Here is a 17,895-nt window from a genome sequence, read left to right as displayed (position 1 = left end):
CTTTTCCCTTAATAAAGACCGAGCCTACTGGCTGCTGTTTTGCTCTGACTTGCCCTGGTCGGTGTCTTCGTTTGTCCAAGAGAGCCCTCGGATTTTCCCGTAACATGGCTAAGAGCGGTAGTCACGTAATCTGGTGAACCGGGTTCGCGTCTCCGCTCCTCCACCTGCAGCTGCTGGGTGACCTTGGGCCAGTCACACTTCTCTGAAGTCTCTCAGCCTCACTCACCTCACAGAGTGTTTGTTGTGGGGGAGGAAGGGAAAGGAGAATGTCAGCCGCTTTGAGACTCCTGAAGGAGAGTGATAAAGTGGGATATCAAATCCAATCTGCGCTCCTCTCAGCGGTGAACATGCTGGGAATGTGAGCTTGGGAGAGCACACCTTTGAGACTCCGTCCTGCCATGTGAGACCCCAAATCCTCCTGATGCAGCACATATTGAGGTGTGTGGAGACGTCACTCCTGGCAGGTATAAGTTGCCCACAACTCACTTCCATAAATGCTCAACGCGCAAGCCTGGTAGACCTTCATCTTGGTGTTGGACTTTAGCATCACATTCTCCCATACCCTTTGGGAGAGGTGAGTCGTTGCTGTGGCTGCCTTGCCAATGCGCTTTTCCAGCTCAGCATTGATGGGAGAGGCTGCTGCTTATGGTGGAACCAGCGTGTGGTCACCCATGCTGATGGCGATGTTCTGATCAGAGATGTTAGTCTTCTTCAAACTCCCTGTAGGCTTGGGCAAGACGCTTGAGGAGTCGCTGTAGGCGGGCTTCCTCTGTGGAGTACAATTCCACAATTCTATTATTGTTTCTCTGTTTGCGGGTGTGGCTGTGTGTTGTGCTACAGCACATGATCCGAGGAAGAGGAGCTACTGCCAAGAGGAAGCCAGGCTGAAGGAGGAAGTGAGTTGCAAGAGGAGTTTGTAGCCAGCAGCAGTCCTACTTGACTGACAGCCTCTGGGAGCTTGTGACCAGGAGCTCATGTCCAGGAGAGTTTGAGGGAGAGGCTGTGTGCATAGGACCAACTGTGGGGAGGGAAGAGTAGCAGTATTATACGTAAAGGATGTGCATACAGTCACACCTCATGTTACGTCCGCTTCACGTTACGTTCCACAGCAACCCGAAAGTACCGGAAAGGGTTACTTCTGGGTTTTGCCGCTCATGCATGCGCAGAAGCACAAAATGACATCATGCACATGCGCAGAAGCAGCGAATCACAACTTGTGCATGCACAGACACGCCGCTGCAGGTTGTGTTCTTTTCATGTTGTGAATGGGCCTCCGGAACAGATCCCGTTCGCAACCAGAGGTACCACTGTACTTGTGACGAGATCTGTGACATGGAGCATGGAAGGCAGTCTGACAGTATCTGGGTAAAAATTGTAGGAGAGGGAAACAACAGTGGCCTTACTGTGGGTGTATCCTTATCCACTGGCCCAAAGGGGGGTTCATGGGGGTGGTTTGGTGCAGATATGCCAAAGGAGGATGTCAAAAACACCAGAGTGTTCGGTTCTACTGCTTTATTTTAAGAAAGGGTAAGCTTACAGTAAATCAGCCTGCTAGATCTCACTGCCATTACAGACGCAGAACGGACACCACATCAGCGAGAGGTCGCCATAACTTGTCTGCTCTCAATCAAATGTTTAACATGCTTTATGCACCAAGCAGCATAGGTCAGTTTGCCCAGAACCTCCTGTCACACCTGGCTGGTGAGGCCACAGGTGGCAGCTGTCTCAAGGATTTCCCCTCTCCGGGCTGAGAGCCCAGCACCCCAAGGCCTATGAATGAAGACAGCACCAAAGCAAGCCAATTAGCATATATACAAGCAAGAAAACAAACATACGAGCTCATTCTCACAATCACCAAATATTTTTAGGGTTATCTTGACTACCAAGATGGTGCTTGCAGGCCCTTCCGGGACATTTCACTTGGGTTCAACACAGGGATCTTCAAGCCTTACTGAAGACTTGGGTGATGCCTTCCTAGAGCAGACTATCAGAGATTCAAACAGGAGAGAGTCATGGGTGACTTCGACTACCACAATATCTGTTTTTTTAATGAATATTTATTAGCATTTTCAAAAACCACACAGAAACAAAAATAGACAAAAAATAACAAAAATACAAAAATCCAAAACTTAAAAACAATTAAGAACACATAAGATTTCAATTACTTATTTTCTTTTAACTTGTTTCTCAGACCTCCTCATACCTCCCCTTCTTGTATTCAAATTTAAATTATCAGCTCAGCAAGTCCTTAACTTATTTCTCCACTTTAACTTAATAATTTATTCTAACATGTTGTTATTTTACTTTTCTTCTTTCTTCCATTTCTTCAATTTATTTTGCAAACCTTATTTTCATTTAATTTAGACCATTTTTAAAAACCAGTTTTGACTTATCCAAACTTCAACATCAATACTTATACCTCATTATTCATTCTTAAATATTATTCCTAAAGTCGACCAAAATTTCCCTTCCACGACTTTCCCAATTTCCGTACAAATAACAGAATCAAATAAAAACAGAAGAAATTATAATTGTATACCCTTTGGATTCCCAAACTCCACCCACCCTTTTCCCGGTTTCAGTCCCCAACAAATGTCCATCAGTCTCAATATACTGTTTAGCCTGGAGATCTCACATCCGAGGCTCTTAATTCTCTCTCAATTCCTCTCTGCCGGTCTTTTTGATTGTTCTTAATGTTAAACCCCAAATCTCGGAGAGGCTCCGGCCCAACAGGATCCATGTTTCTTCCAGCCAGACCTCCATATTTAAAAATAAAGCCTGTGGGGTACTCCAACTCTTGTTTCATACTCCTTTCAAGTCCAAGTGTCCCCAGAGCTCCAACTTCCACCTTAGTCAAATTTATAATCCTTCGGTCTTCAGATCTCCACATAAGGAGATCTCTCAGTACTCCACTCTCCAATTTAGGCCAGACTTTCCACTTCAGATTTTTATTTTCCTTTATTGCCATCATGTCAGGCCTCAAGGTACAACTCTCCTTTAACATCTGCAAAATTACAGCTCCTCCTTCCTTTTCTTCAGGGGCAACATATGTCTCCTTCTCCATATTCTCAAAACTCTCAAGTTTCTCTATTTGTCCAGTTGAATAGGCTTCCTGTTTCAAATCCTTAGATTCAACAATGTTATTTACTGTTAAGTCCAGAGTTGTGACATTTGTAGCCAAAACATCGATTTGGCCTTGTAATTTTCCCAAGAGAACAAATGCTCTGTCCAATTCAGCCTGGATTTTCCTTCCTCCAGCCATTCCTATAATGTCACTAAACCCCTCAAGGGGGATTTTAGTTCCTTAATATTCCTTTCAGCTCAAGTCCAAAAATCAAGTTATTTTGTATCAGCCCTTCCTTATTTTCAACAAATTGTAACAAATATAACCAGCAGAAGCAACAAAAGCAGGGTTCTCTTTATCCGTCTTGACAGCTAACTTGACAGCTGTCAAACTCTTCAGTATTTCATCAACAGGCTCTCTCACGGGACGCTCCTGGGTCCGGGGGGGGGGGGTGAAACTTCAGCTCCCAAAATTAATCTTTTATCCTCCAGTAAGAATTCTTGTAATATCAAACCGTGAAGTTAAAGTCTTTTACAAAAAAGAAAGAAAAAATTATCTCGACCTTAGCTAGCAGGTCCTTTGCTTTAGGTTATTTACAAAGGGGGGGGGGCGGACTTCCTTTTTAACCCTTCCCCGCTCGTTCCTAATTCAGCAAATTTTCCTTTAAAGTTCCAATTTCCGTACTACTCACGGGTTGTTGCTTTAGAGTCCAATTGTTCAAAGTCAGCGCTCTCTGACAATGGCTTGCGGCTTCACTCCGCAGAAGAAGCAGTACTCTCAGCACCGCGCCGCACCCCGTCCCCATTCTGAAGCCTTTAAAAAAGGCTCCTTCGCAGATTGGGGGGGCGCAAATGGTGCCCGTCGAGTCACTATGCTCACAGGCTTCCGCGCCTGTGATTTTTAAGGGTCCCCGCGTTGCCACAGCGGCAAGACCCGATCCTGCAGAGCCGATTCCCTCCGGAGCTCGGAGGGAATCCGCCATTTATCGATGGCGCTAACCCGAAAGTCCCGACTACCACAATATCTATTGGGACTCCCAACTCTGCTAAGAATATATGGTCCAAAAATTCCCCAGTTGCTCGCTGACCATTTCATTTCTCAGAAGGGGGAAGAAGCAACAAGGAGGCCATCTATCTTGGACCTGGGCCACACCAACTGATTGATAAAGTGGATGTGCCAGGAAACTTGGGAGGAAGTGATCATGAGAACCAGTGTGGTGTAGTGGTTAAGAGCGGTAGACTCATAATCTGGTGAACCGGATTTGATTCCCCACTCCTCCACCTGCAGCTGTTGGGTGACCTTGGGCTAGTCACACTTCTCTGAAGTCTCTCAGCCCCACTTACCTTACAGAGAGGGAGGAAGGGAAAGGAGAATGTTAGCCACTTTGAGACTCCTTAGAGTAGTGATAAAGCGGGATATCAAATCCAAACTCTTCTTCTTCTTCCTTCTGGGTTTCACAATATAGAGGCAAGGGAAAGTTGAGTGTAGTTGGACATGCACTCTGGACTTTAAGGCGGCCAATTTCAAAAAACTGAAGGAGCTACTAGGTGAGATCCCTGGGGCTTGTTGTTGTTCAATGTCTTTATAAATGACTTGCATGAAGAAATTGAGGGGGTGCTCATCCAATGTGCAGATGATACCAAAGTGGGAGGGCAGCTAATGCCACAGAAAACAAAATCAGGATTCAAGTTGACCTTAACAGATTGGAGAACTGGGTCAAAACTTACAAGAAGAATTTCAAAAAGGACAAATGAAAGGCATGTCAGGGGTTTCCTGACATTCATAAGGCATGAATAACCAAATAAAAGATGCACAAATATTAGATGAAGAGTACCTGGCTTGTCAGTAGTACACGGGAAAAGGATCTTAGTTTAATATGAGTCAACAGTGTGATGCTATTCTAGGCTGCATCAACAGAAATATAATTTTCAGATTAAAGGAAGTAAGTTCTTTCTATTTTGCCTGATAACCAAGCCTGATGAGGAATGGTTGAAGGAGCTGGGTATGTTTAGCCTGGGAAAGAGGGGACTGAGAGGAGATAGGATAGCCATCTTCAAATATCTCAAGGGCTGTCCCATGTAAACTTGTTTTCTTCTGCCCCTGAGGCTAGGACCCAACTCATGGCTTCAAGTTACAAGAAGGGTGATTCCTCAAACCAAAATATCATGAGTTCGTTTTCTTTTTCATGCAAGAAGTCTGCAGTTTCCAACATTTAGTAAATGTTGACAATGACTTTTCTCTGATTAAACATGTCAACTTTGACATCTCAGCTAAATCCAGTAATTTTAACAACCATTTCTCCATTGTAGGTAATGAGTCTTCCCATCTTTTTACATATAAAAGTCTCACAGCTGTAATCATATAGTGAAATAAAGTTCCATAGTCCTTTCCTAATTGTATGTCCCTAACTTCCAACAGGAACAATTCTGGTTTCAGTTAAAATATCTTCAAAATTCTCTGAATCAGTGTATCCAATATTTTAAAGCTTTTTATACATGTCCACCAAGCATGATGAAATGTCCCTTCATGTTCTTTACACCTGCAACTAGTATTTGGAACATTTTTATACATTTTAAATTACCTTAAAGGAGTTAAGTGCCAAGGATACATCATTTTGTACACATTCTCTTTTAAATCATAACACAATGTATATTGTAATTCTTTGGTCCACATATGTTCCCACTGTTCCCTCTGCATATAACCCAATTCCCCCCCCCCAAAATGTAATCATGTATTCTTTAAGATTCAGGTAGGTAGCCGTGTTGGTCTGACGCAGTCGAAATAAATAAAAAAATTGTCCAGTAGCACCTTAGAGACCAACTAAGTTTGTTCTGGGTGTAAGCTTTTGTGTGCATGCACACTTCTTCAGATACACTGAAACAGAAGTCACCAGACTCTTATATATGTAGTGGGAGGGTGGGGTGGGGTATTTCTCAAAAAGGTATTGGGAGATAGGTGATTGACTCAATGGGTATGGTAAACTGCAATTAGTCCTAAAGGAAAAAGCACGGGATAGTATGCAGATGACCAAAAACAGCTTTAGCATGTTTAATGAGACAAGAATCCAATGTATCTATTCAGACCAGGTCTCTCCATAGTTTTCAGTTTAGTAAAAGGTAAAGGATAAAGGGACCCCTGTCCATTAGGTCCAGTCGTAGACGACTCTGGGGTTGCAGCGCTCATCTTGCTTTACTGGCCAAGGGAGCTGGCATACAGCTTCCAGATCATGTGGCCAGCATGATTAAGCCGCTTCTGGCGAACCAGAGCAGTGCACGGGAAACACCATTTACCTTCCCGCCAGAGCGGTACCTATTTATCTACTTGCACTTTGACATGGTTTCGAACTGCTAGGTTGGCAGGAGCAGGGACCGAGCAACAGGAGCTCACCCTGTCGTGGGGATTCGAACCACCGACCTTCTGATCGGCAAGTCCTAGGCTCTGTGGTTTAACCCACAGTGCCACCCGCGTCCCTTCAGTTTAGTAATAAGTGGTAATTCAGCCACTTCTCTTCCAAGTCTATTTCTGAAATTCTTCTGCTGTAGGACTAATTGCAGTCAACAGGTTTACCATAACCATTGAGTCAATCCCCCATCTCCCACTACCCTTCTGAGAAAAACCCCACCCCACCCTCCCACTATATATAAGGGTCTGGTGACTTCTGTTTCAGTGTATCTGAAGAAGTGTGCATGCACACAAAAGCTCATACCCAGAACAAACTTAGTCGGTCTCTAAGGTGCTACTGCTCATTTTTTTATTTATTTCAAATATATTATTTAATTTCTTCTTCTTGCATTTCAAATTTCAATAAAAGCTTATGGTGCTGGAGAAGACTCTTGAGAGTCCCATGGACTGCAAGATCATCAGACCTCTCCATTCTGAAGGAAATAAGCCCTGAGTGCTCACTGGAAGGACAGATCCTGAAGCTGAGGCTCCAAGACTTTGGCCACTTCATGAGAAGAGAAGACTCCCTGGAAAAGACCCTGATGTTGGGAAAGATGGAGGGCACAAGGAGAAGGGGACGACGGAGGACGAGATGGTTGGACAGTGTTCTCAAAGCTACCAGCATGAGTTTGACCAACTGCAGGAGGCAGTTGAAGACAGGCGTGCCTGGCGTGCTCTGGTCCAGGGAGTCACGAAGAGGCGGACATGACTAAACGATTAAACAACAAATGTTTTCACAATAACATATTTGTCTGTACACAACTATATTTCAAAACCTGTCTTTTTTCTGTACCCAAAGTCTTTTTATCCAACTTAAATCTTTGTTAGTTGTAATAAGAAAACCACTAGAATCTATAAACTTCCGTTGTTTGTTGTTCCCTTGTTTTAATTTTACAGTCTCCTTGACTCATTTGAGTGGAGTTTTTCAACTCTTGATAAGTTAACCATTTCTCTTTGCCTATTGCCTCTTTTCTATGAACACTTCTTGCACTGAAATCCATAAAGGTATCTTCACGTATAACTTAGGTTTATATCCATTGCAAATTCTCAATATGGTATGTCTCAATAAATAGTTTTTGAAATCCACATTAACTTTGACCTTATCATACCACAAATATCCATGCTTTTAAATCATGACCCTCTAATTCCAGAAGTCTCTTATTTATCAATGTCACTCTCTTCTTCATCCACACCAAACAATGGGCTGCAAAGGCCAATTTCATATCAGCTAAACCCAATCCTCCCCTTTCATTCTTATCTTGCAATATTTTCATTTTGACTCGTGGTTTTTCCCCTTGACATAAAAACTTTGATGAATCTCTTTGTCATAGTAATACCCAAGTATTTAACTTTTCATTCAATTTTAAACCCTGTTTTCTCCATCAAAACTTTCTATATGAATTCTTTGATAGGAAGTGAAACTTTTCTTCCAGGTAATTTCTTTCCACTTTGAAGCACTGATATGGTTTCTTTCCTGTATGAATCATCTGATGGGAAGTGAGATGACAGCTACCGCTGAATTTCTTTCCACATTTGATGCACAGATATGGTTTCTACCCTGTGTGAATTCTTTGATGGGAAGTGAAACTTTTCTTCCAAGTGAAGCTTTTTCCACATTCGATGCACTGATACGGTTTCTTCCCTGTATGAATTATTTGATGGGAGGTGAGACTTTCGGGCTGAGTGAAGCTCTTTCCACATTCGATGCTCTGATACGGTTTCGTCCCTGTATGAATTATTTGATGGGAGGTGAGACTTTCCTTGTGGGTAAAGCTCTTTCCGCAGTCCAAGCACTGATAAGGTTTCTCCCCTGTATGAATTCTTTGATGGGAAGTGAGATTACTCTTCCAAGTGAAGCTCTTCCCACATTCCAAGCACTGATAAGGTTTCTCCCCTGTATGAATTTTTTGATGGGAACTGAGGTGGCCCCTCGTATTGAAGTTCTTTCCACATTCGAAGCACTGATATGGTTTATTCCCCGTATGAATTCTTTGATGGGAATTGAGAGAGGAGATTTGACTGAAGCTCTTTCTACATTCCAAACACTGATATGGTTTCTTCCCTGTGTGAATTCTTTGATGGGAAGTAAGACTTTCCTTGTAAGTGAAGCCCTCTCCACATTCCAAGCACTGATATGGTTTCTCCCCTGTATGAATTCTTTGGTGGGAAGTAAGACCTCCCTTCTGAGTGAAACTCTTCCCACATTCCAAGCATTTATATGGTTTCTCCCCTGTATGAATTCTTTGATGTAAAGTGAGACTTCCCTTCTGAGTGAAGCTCTTTCCACATTCCAAGCACTGATATGGTTTCTCACCAATATGAATTCTTAGGTGTAAGGTGAGACTTTGCTTCTCAGTGAAGCTCTTTCCACATTCCAAGCACTGATTTACTTTCTCCCCTGTATGAATTCTTTGATGGGAAGTGAAACTTTTCTTCTGAGTGAAGCTCTTTCCACATTCCAAGCACTGATATGGTTTCTTCCCTGTATGAATTATTTGATGGGAAGTGAGACTTTCCTTCCGACTGAACTTCTTTCCACATTCCAAGCACTGATATGGGTTCTCTCCTGTATGAATTCTTTGATGGGCCATGAGATTAGTCCTTGCACTGAACCTCTTTCCACATTCTAAGCACTGATATGGTTTCTCTCCTGTATGAATTCTTTGATGGGCTATGAGATTGGCCCCCACACTGAAGCTCTTTCCACATTCAGAGCACTGATATGGTTTCTCTCCTGTATGAATTCTCTGATGATAAGTGAAATTTTTCTTCCAGATGAAGCTCTTTCCACATTCCAAGCACTGATATGGTTTCTCTCCTGTATGAATTCTTTGATGAGCAACAAAATTGGTCCTCCCACTGAAGCTTTTTCCACATTCTGAGCACTGATATGGTTTCTCCCCTGTATGAATTATTTGATGGGCTGTGAGATTTACCTTCCAGGTGAAGCTCTTTCCACATTCCAGACACTGATAGGGTTTCTCCCCTGTATGAATTCTTTGATGGGCGGTGAGATGGGCTCTCTGACTGAAGCTCTTTCCACATTCCAAGCACTGATACGGTTCTTCCCCTGTATGAATTCTTCGATGAGAAGTGAGACTATCCTTCCGGCTGAACCTCTGTCCACATTCAACGCACTGATAGGGTTTCTCCCCCGTGTGAATTCTTTGATGGGAAGTGAGCTTGGCCTTCTGACTGAAACTCTTTGCACATTCCAAGCACTGATATGGTTTCTTCCCCACTGGGTTTCTTTTATGGGAAGTGGAATGGGAGCTCTCAGCCAACTCCAAATATGTATGTGGCATTTCCACTTTCTGGATTTTGGCATTCTCCCCTTTGTTCTTAATCTCCAAATTATCACCACCTGCAAGAAAGATAGAAACAGATTAGATCCTCAGGAAGAGATAGAATCCCAAATTACAGAACAATGCTAATCAACACTTGTGGTAGAGGGAGAACTGAAGAGAGTTAGAAGTGAGGCCTTACTACAGGGTTCAGTGCCTTTTTTGTCTGCCAACTTATATTTGTGCCTTTGGTTAGGCAGGAATAACATCTGCAGAAACAAGATGGGGAACACCTGGCTTGCAAGTAGTACGTGTGAAAAGGCGCTAGGGCTCTTAGCAGACCACAAGCTTACCACGTGGCATAAGTGTGATGCAGTAGCAAAAAATGCGAATGCTATTCTAGGCTGCATCAAGTGTCCAGATCAAGGGAAGGAATGGACCAGATCAAGGGAAGGAAGTTGGCACCACAACTTAAGAAGGATGTTGACAAGCTGGAATGTGTGTAGAAGGTGATCAGTCTGGAAACCAAGCCTTCTGAGGAACAGTTATGGGGATTAGGTATGTTTAGCCTGGGAAAAGAGAAAACTGAAAGAAGATATGATAGGTAAAGGTAAAGGTACCCCTGACCATTAGGTCCAGTCGTGACCAACTCTGGGGTTGCGGCGCTCATCTCGCTCTATGGGCCAAGGGAGCCGGCGTTTGTCTGCAGACAGCTTCCGGGTCATGTGGCCAGCATGACTAAGCCACTTCTGGTGATCCAGAGCAGTGCACGGAAACGCCGTTTACCTTCCCGCTGGAGCGGTACCTACTTATCTACTTGCACTTGGACGTGCTTTTGAACTGCTAGGTTGGCAGGAGCAGGGACCGATCAACGGGAGCTCACCCTGTTGCGGGGATTTGAACCGCTGACCTTCTGATCGGCAAGCCCTAGGCTCTGTGGTTTAACCCACAGTGCCACCCGCGTCCTGGAAAGAGAAAACTGAAAGAAGATATGATAGCCATCTTCAAATATCTAAAGGGCTGTCATATGAAAGATGAAGCAAGCTTGTTTTCTCCTGCTCCAGAGAGTAGAATCCAAGCCAATGAATTCAAGAAAGGAGACTCCGACTAAACATTAGGAAGAACTTTCTGACAGAGCTTTTCGACTGTGGAACGTCTCCAGCGGGAAGTGGTAGACTCTCCTTCATGGGTGGTTTTCAAGCAGAGGTAGGATGGCCACCTGTCACGGATGCTTTAATTGGGATTGTTGTGCTGTAGGTGGTTTTCCATGGACTGGTTGGACACAGTGGTGATACAGGAAGAGAGTTAGATTCACAGACATATTTATGGGAAGCTGAGATTTGAAAAGCCTGGCTGTTTTCTGGGGAAAACTTTGTTTGGCCCAATCATGGAATCCACTCCATCTCCAATGTTAGTCATCTGTTTGGTCAACCAAAAATGGACAGAAGCAAACTTACAATTCTATGATTCTATGAAATAAAAATATCTGACAGAAGCTACTTCAGTTTCCCTAACCACCCTGAAGCCTACATTTAAAGGGCCTGGCCAGTTCAGACCAGCCTGATGCATGCTTAAAAAGGCAGAATTGGAGGAAGACTATTCACAGACAAAACACTTGATAGCCCTCCATTCAAGGTGTGCTGTAGGGCTGTTAGAATCCCAGATGTAGTAGGTAGCACTCGTGAACATCAAAATATTGGAGGTTCATCACACAGAGAATTTCAAAACAGAAATTATGATCCAACAGGGAGCCTTACCAAGAGAGTCTATAATCCCACGATTCTCCCCCATGACTTCCTTATGCAGAGCTCTCTGGTCAGGATCCAGCAACGCCCACTCCTCTTCCGTGAAACGAACAGCTACATCTTCAAAGCACAATGAAACCTAAAAGAAAAAGTTCCTCCGCTTAGACAGCATAAAGATCATCTACTTCACATTGAGCTTTTGTTTCCTGCCTATTAATTGCTCTGTTGTTTTCATGGGATCGTTTCCCCACATATTTTAAGAATAGATGCTCCTTTTATTGTGTGCATTGTTCAGGAGGGGGCCTCCCAATGCCCTAAGGCCAACTTCAAGGGGTGCATAGGGGCACAAGGAGGAGAGGGTGGGGAAAGCCCTATTTTGCAACAATTGGGGCTGGTAAAGGTTAATCCTGGTTCCTGTTCTTTACAGTCTGTAAAATGGTGAGAAGTGTATTTTAGTATTTCACAAAAAATAGACAAAATAGACAAATAAAACTGCAACAACTGATAAATTAGCAACATTCAGAAGGAAAGTTAAAGCGAATTGTCCGTTCATTAGTTTCAGCAGATAAACCTTCTCAAATGGCATTTTCGGACCTTTTTAAGGTCAGTTGTGACAGAAGCAAAGAGGAGGAGAGAGATTTGTTTGGGTCCAGAGGCACCCTGGCTGCCCCACCTCTCAGCCTCTTTGCCCACAAGACTCTTTCCCCCTACCTGATCTGGCTCCACAGCCGCTACTTGCACTTTGCCACCATGGAAAGAGGGATGAGGAGGTCTTGCTGGCACCCTTCTGTCACCTGCAAGAGACAAAGGTAAGTGGGAAGCCAAGAGCGCAGGATGTTTCTCTCAGAGGTGAAGCAGTGCATCTCTAAGTACAGGTGGGCCTTAGAAAAGTCTCCCCTGCTGAGTGCATTTTAGCGTTTCTATCCAATTCATATTTTAGTAGTGCAAGAATACATCTCCCCTCCTCTGGGGTCTTGGCCTCAGATATCTTTCTGGCAAAGATGAAAATAACCCACAGATTAGTTTCAAAATCCACAGAATGTGAAAAAAATGAGAAAAAACTCATTTATCGCTTGGAAGGTGGTGGACTCTCCTTTCTCGGAGGTTTTCAACAAAGGGTTTTAATTGGTTGTGGATACTTTAGTTGAGAACAATGGCATTGCAGATGGTTGGACTAGATGTCCCTTGGGGTCACTCTTCCAAATCTACAATTTTAGGGTTCTATGAATGTCTCACCAGCTGAGTCCACTTCAATGTCCCAACCTATTTCATATTCTAGTTGTGTAAAAAATACATCTCCCCTTCTCTGGGCCCCAAGTGCCTTCCACTAAAAGTTGAAAAGAATCCGCAGGTTAGATTCAAAATCCATAGAATGCAGCAAATCAAAGCTCCTTCCTTACCCAGCGGCCACTTCCTGGCGACCAATGGAATCATTTCTGCAAACAGATCCTTTCCCTGAAAGAGCAACAAAGATTTCAGATAGAGAGTTTTGCAGAGGCAAAAACTTTAGGGGTATCCGATCTTATTCCTTGGATGCTTTCCGAAGAAGGATGCCTCATTTTTTTAGCATTTGGGTTTGTTCTCCCTCCTTGGAGCCCCTTGGGAGCATCCAGAGGAAAGTCTCTCTCACCTGCTTCCTCTCCTCTGCCTGACTCAGGAGGAAACCTTCGGCCAGGGCCACGGCCTGGGAACTGGTCTCCGCTCCGCATTCCCTCACCCAGTTCTCCATCTCCGCTGGAAGGACAGCCAGGAACTGCTCCAAGATCACCAGGTCCAGCATCTCAGCTTTCGTGTGCCTTTCTGGCTTCAGCCACTGACAGTCAAGGTGGAGGAACCGGTGGCAAACGTCTCGGGGTCCTTTGGCCTCCTGGGAGCAGAACTGCCTGAACTGCTGGCTCTGCATCTCTGAGCAAAGGGTGTCCTCCTCACCCAGGATCTTCTGCATGGAGCTTTCCCAGAATCCCCCATTGCTCCCAGTGTCAATGCCATGGCCTCTTTCTGCTCCAGGGCCAGCTGAGTCTTGCTCATCCATCTGTGCTCTCAGAAAGTCTCCAAAAGATCAGAAGGAATTGCTTGGTCCTCTGTCAATTTCTGTCCATCCAAACGAGAGGTGCTGGCAAATCCTACAAAGCAAATACATTATTCTGTTGTAAAATTTAAACACCATCAGGAGAATTAAATTTATTAATGGCATTTCTATCCTGCTTTTTTCTCCAAGGAGATCCAGGTGGCATCCATGGGCCTACCCCTCCCCACCAAATCCCCACAACACCTCTTGAGAACACATTTAATTCCTATTTCAAAACAGCTGCCTTGTTGGTCAGTTCACTTCTGGGCCCAAATCAAGATGTTCACATGAGGAGTTTACTTAGGCCTCCAAATATCTGAAGAACCGCTCCCTTCCCTACAGGCCCTCCTGGGTCTCAGGTTAATGGCGGCAGAGGGAGCCCTCTTGCTAGTTTCACCACCCTCCATGTTTTGGGTGAAAAATGGCTCAAGAGGGGGCATTCTGGTTGGGGAATTCCCTCCCCACAGAGGCACCATTCAAAACTTGTTTTCAGGACCCACCCTATTCTTGTGACTGTCATTAGTTCTAATGGTTAAAATGGTTGTAACTCGCCCTAGGTAATATATGTATTATTATTATTATTATTATTATTATTATTATTATTATTATCATCATCTTATTTTTTGTTTTTGTTTACCGCCCTTCATCTGAAGGCCATAGGGCAGTTCACAACATAAAAATACATAATGAAAATGCAAATTAAAGGCCAAGCAAAAGCAAAGCAAACCAATAACCACCACCCTTTCCACTGACACATTTTAACCGCCATATAATGTTGATCAGCCAAATGCCTGGTGGAAAAGGTTTCCCCTGTTGCCTAAAGATTTGCAATGAAGGCGCCAGGCGAATCTCCTTGGGGAGAACATTCCATAAAGGGGCAGCAGCAGTAAGAGCAATAAGACTAACCACCAGAACAACAGTAACGTAAAGCCTCAAGTCTGGGGGTGGAAAATTAAGCTTCAACATACATATGGAACCTCAAGAAAGGGGAGGGAGCATCTTCAAAGCAGGATCAGTCCACTTTAAAGAGCAAAGAATCCTGGGACGTGTAGTTTGCTAAAGATGCTATTTTGGGCAGAAGGGGCTGGTGGGAGAGGGGCTCCCAAGCACTCTCAGGACTTGAAGGGCAGCCTATTTCACCCCTCCACACACCACAGGTTTGTTTCCTTTCAGTAGAAACGGAGCATTGTGGAGTTGGATGGGACCCCAGGGATCATCTAGCCCAACCCCCTGCAATGCAGAAATCACAACTCAAGCACTCTTGACAGGTGGCCAGCCAAGTTCTGTTTAAAAACCTCCAAGGCAGGAGAGTCCGCCTCTTTCTGAGGGAGTCCTTTCCTCTTTCCACAGAGACCTTTCCAGCCTTGGATGGTAAGACCTCCTGTATCTCTCAGCAGGTGTAGCAGACCCCACCGCCAGCCCCCAATTAAAATGTGGTGGACTCACCCCCTCAAGTAACACCAATCAAATATAGTGGACCCACCACACGGTACACCAATTACAGAAATTCCTACAATTTACCACAAGCTATCTTGTGTGTGGGAAAACTTAGTCTTAGGCAGAAGCGGAACAAACAAGTTTTATTTACAAAAAAGAGGTTTGAGAAACAAAATTGGGTTGGGAGTTGCATTGTTTCAGGTAGAAGTTAGGTTATTAAAGTAAACATAGGAATGTCACAGGCTTAAACACAGTAAAATAGGCACACCTTTCCTTAAACTTCAGTTGCTAAAATGAGCTGCTACACTTCAGGTAAATTGATGTTCCTGTTTCTAGACGAAGTGGGAAAATGCCCAAATCGGTTTCTGTTACTTCCCTCTGGCTCCTTTCCTTAGTTATGGAGGTGTGGCAGTTCAATCCTTTTAACCAGACCAGGTTCCTTTCCCTCAGCCTCCCTCCCTCTCAGCAATGCCCCTCCTGAGGCGTTTTATTTTGGGCGCCAGACCCAGGGGATCCCTCGGCCCTCTTCTTTCTCTCCGACCCCCGGAGCCTGTCTCCCCGACTCAGCCCCTCTTCCTCTCTCCTTCTTCTCCTCAGCCCAGAGCCACTTCTCCCTCAGACCAGCCTCTCCTCCTCCTCCTCCCTTCCTCCCATCTCAGCTCCAGCCTCAAAACTCCCTCAGAAAAGGCGCCTCTCATCTTCCCGCCAAAAGGGCTGGCTCCGCCCCTGCCTCCGGCTGGCCAATCAGAGAGAGGCTCCAGCCCCTGGAGGTGTTTCTGAGGGACTGCAGCTCCAGACTCTGCCCAGGCTCAGCTGTCCATCACAGCAGGGCTTTCTGTTCAGTCTCTAAGGATCCTCTGGACATCAAAGTGGTTGCATGTCTGAATGGGGACACGAGTGTCAGCCTGGATTCCGGATAACACCCCGGTCTGATATATGGGTTGTGTTGGGGAGCTTTACTTCCAGGACAACTGAGGAGCCCTGCAGGATGAGGCCATTGGGCCCCTCCAGATTCCCCCCTCCTGCTCCCACCGGGGCCTGAATGGGAAGCCCCCCAGCAGGACTGGGGCGCAAGAGCCCCTCTCTCCCCCTGCGCTTCCTTCCAGCAACTGGGATTCAGCAGCATCGCTGGGGAGACAAGAGCTCAGCTCTGGAGGATGAAGCCACCAGAAGCCTCTCCTCCTCCTCCTCCTCCTCCCTGCCCTGGTCCCGGCCTCGCCTCCTGGGGCGGGGAGTTCCGCAGGCTTGACTCTGCACCGCACCAAGAAGCGCTTTCTCTTCTCTGCCCTCCATCTTCCCACAGACTTTCTTTCTTTCTTGCATAGGTCAGGTTTTGCTTTTTATTTTTTTGCGTATATTTTACGTAAAATTATTTCCGTCCGGCTACAACCTCGGCCTGATTGTCCCCACAGAGGAAAGCAGCGCATGGATCCAAAGGAAGACTCGAGTTGCCAGCCTGTGACCTCGCCCCCAGCTCGGTCTTCGCGAAGAGGAGGGTGGCAGGAACCTTGGATGTGATTTGGGGGTCTCTCCAGGCAGGAGCTCAGCAGCCCCCCCGCGCATCCTCCCCCTTCATCCCTGGATCCCCCCTTCTCCCCATTGCACCCTTTGCAAGAAGAGTGAAGAGACTCACCCGAGCCCAGAAGGGGCGGAGAGACAGCTGCCCCCTCTTGCAGAAGGAGCCCCCCAGGCTGCTCTTGCAGAGGAGACAAAAGCCTTGCAGGAAGGACCGGGCAGCGAGGGAGGGGCTCTGGCTCTGGAGGACCCGGCTCCCCCCTCCATCTCTCCTTCCCTCTCCGGGAATGCAACTCAGTTCCTTTAACCCTTGGCAAGCCGCGCAGAGAGATGGAGAGCTGAGCCCGGGCCGAGTCTGGTGGCGCAGTCCCTCAGAAACCCCACCAGGGAGCAGGAGCCTCTCTCTGATTGGCTATCCAGACAGCCAGCCAAAGGCGGGGCGGAGCCAACCCTTTTGGCGGGAAGATGAGAGGCGCCTTTTCTGAGGGAGTTTTGAGGCTGGAGCTGAGATGGGAGGAAGGGAGGAGGAGGAGGAGAGGCTGGTCTGAGGGAGAAGTGGCTCTGGCCTGAGGAGAAGAAGGAGAGAGGAAGAGGGGCTGAGTCGGGGGAGAGACAGGCTCCGGGGGTCGGAGAGAAAGAAGAGGGCCGAGGGATCCCCTGGGTCTGGCGCCCCAAATAAAACGCCTCAGGAGGGGCATTGCTGAGAGGGAGGGAGGCTGAGGGAAAGGAACCTGGTCTGGTTAAAAGGATTGAACTGCCACACCTCCATAACTAAGGAAAGGAGCGAGAGGGAAGTAACAGAAACCGATTTGAGCTTTCCCCCACCCAGTCTAGAACCAGGACCATCTATTTACCTGAAGTGTAGCAGCTCATATTAGCAAGTTTAAGAAAAGCTGTGCCTATGCTACTGGTCTACCTTATAGGAATGTTATAGAAGTTTGTTTTCATGGAGCACTTTGAAAAACGCTTCAGAATTTACCATGGAGAGGTTGTTTCTCTCCCCATGTTGCGCCCACCCCCTCCTGCTCCCTCTTCCCTCTGCATTCAAGGGGCACAGCTGGGCCTTTCACCAACCCCCCCCCCCTTAGTCCCACTGCCATGCCAGAACTCTGATCTGAACACTTCACCCCCAACGTAGCGAAGAATGAGGTGTGAGGTGGAGTACAACTGATTTATTTAAAAATAAACGAGAAGTTCAAGGTAACAGTGTACAATAGGGAGCTAGTGTGGTGTAGTAGTTAAGAGCGGTGGACTCGTAATCTGGGGAACCGGGTTCGATTCTCCGCTCCTCCACATGCAGCTGCTGGGTGACCTTGGGCCAGTCGCACTTCTCTGAAGTCT

At 45.9% G+C, this 17,895-nt stretch overlaps 2 protein-coding genes across 2 annotated transcripts in view; both read right to left on the bottom strand.

The window, feature by feature from the left end:
* Positions 1-7,206: 7,206 nt before the first annotated feature.
* Positions 7,207-17,895, bottom strand: part of LOC309354615 (uncharacterized protein) — an 87,399-nt gene continuing 76,710 nt past the window's right edge. Inside the window, exons 4-6 of the mRNA XM_081884849.1 lie at positions 12,246-12,328; positions 11,547-11,673; positions 7,207-9,869 (exon numbers count right to left, since the gene is read on the bottom strand). Coding sequence (XP_081740975.1) covers positions 8,059-9,869; positions 11,547-11,673; positions 12,246-12,328 — 2,021 coding nt within the window. The 3' untranslated portion in view covers positions 7,207-8,058. The remainder of the gene's footprint in view (positions 9,870-11,546; positions 11,674-12,245; positions 12,329-17,895) is intronic.
* LOC309355988 (zinc finger protein 165-like) lies at positions 12,726-16,872 on the bottom strand (the record flags this gene model as incomplete). Its single annotated transcript, XM_081887166.1, has 4 exons — positions 16,673-16,872; positions 13,165-13,657; positions 12,935-12,989; positions 12,726-12,739 (listed from the first exon to the last, which is right to left on the bottom strand). Exons 2-4 carry the CDS (start codon positions 13,564-13,566, stop codon positions 12,726-12,728), a joined length of 471 nt encoding a protein of 156 aa, XP_081743292.1. The 5' UTR covers positions 13,567-13,657; positions 16,673-16,872.

This window comes from Podarcis melisellensis (assembly GCF_964234715.1).
Source record: "Podarcis melisellensis genome assembly, chromosome: 13".
Taxonomy (NCBI): domain Eukaryota; kingdom Metazoa; phylum Chordata; class Lepidosauria; order Squamata; family Lacertidae; genus Podarcis; species Podarcis melisellensis.
The sequence above is the reverse complement of the archived record's forward strand: the minus strand, read 5'-3'. Positions and strand labels throughout refer to the sequence as shown.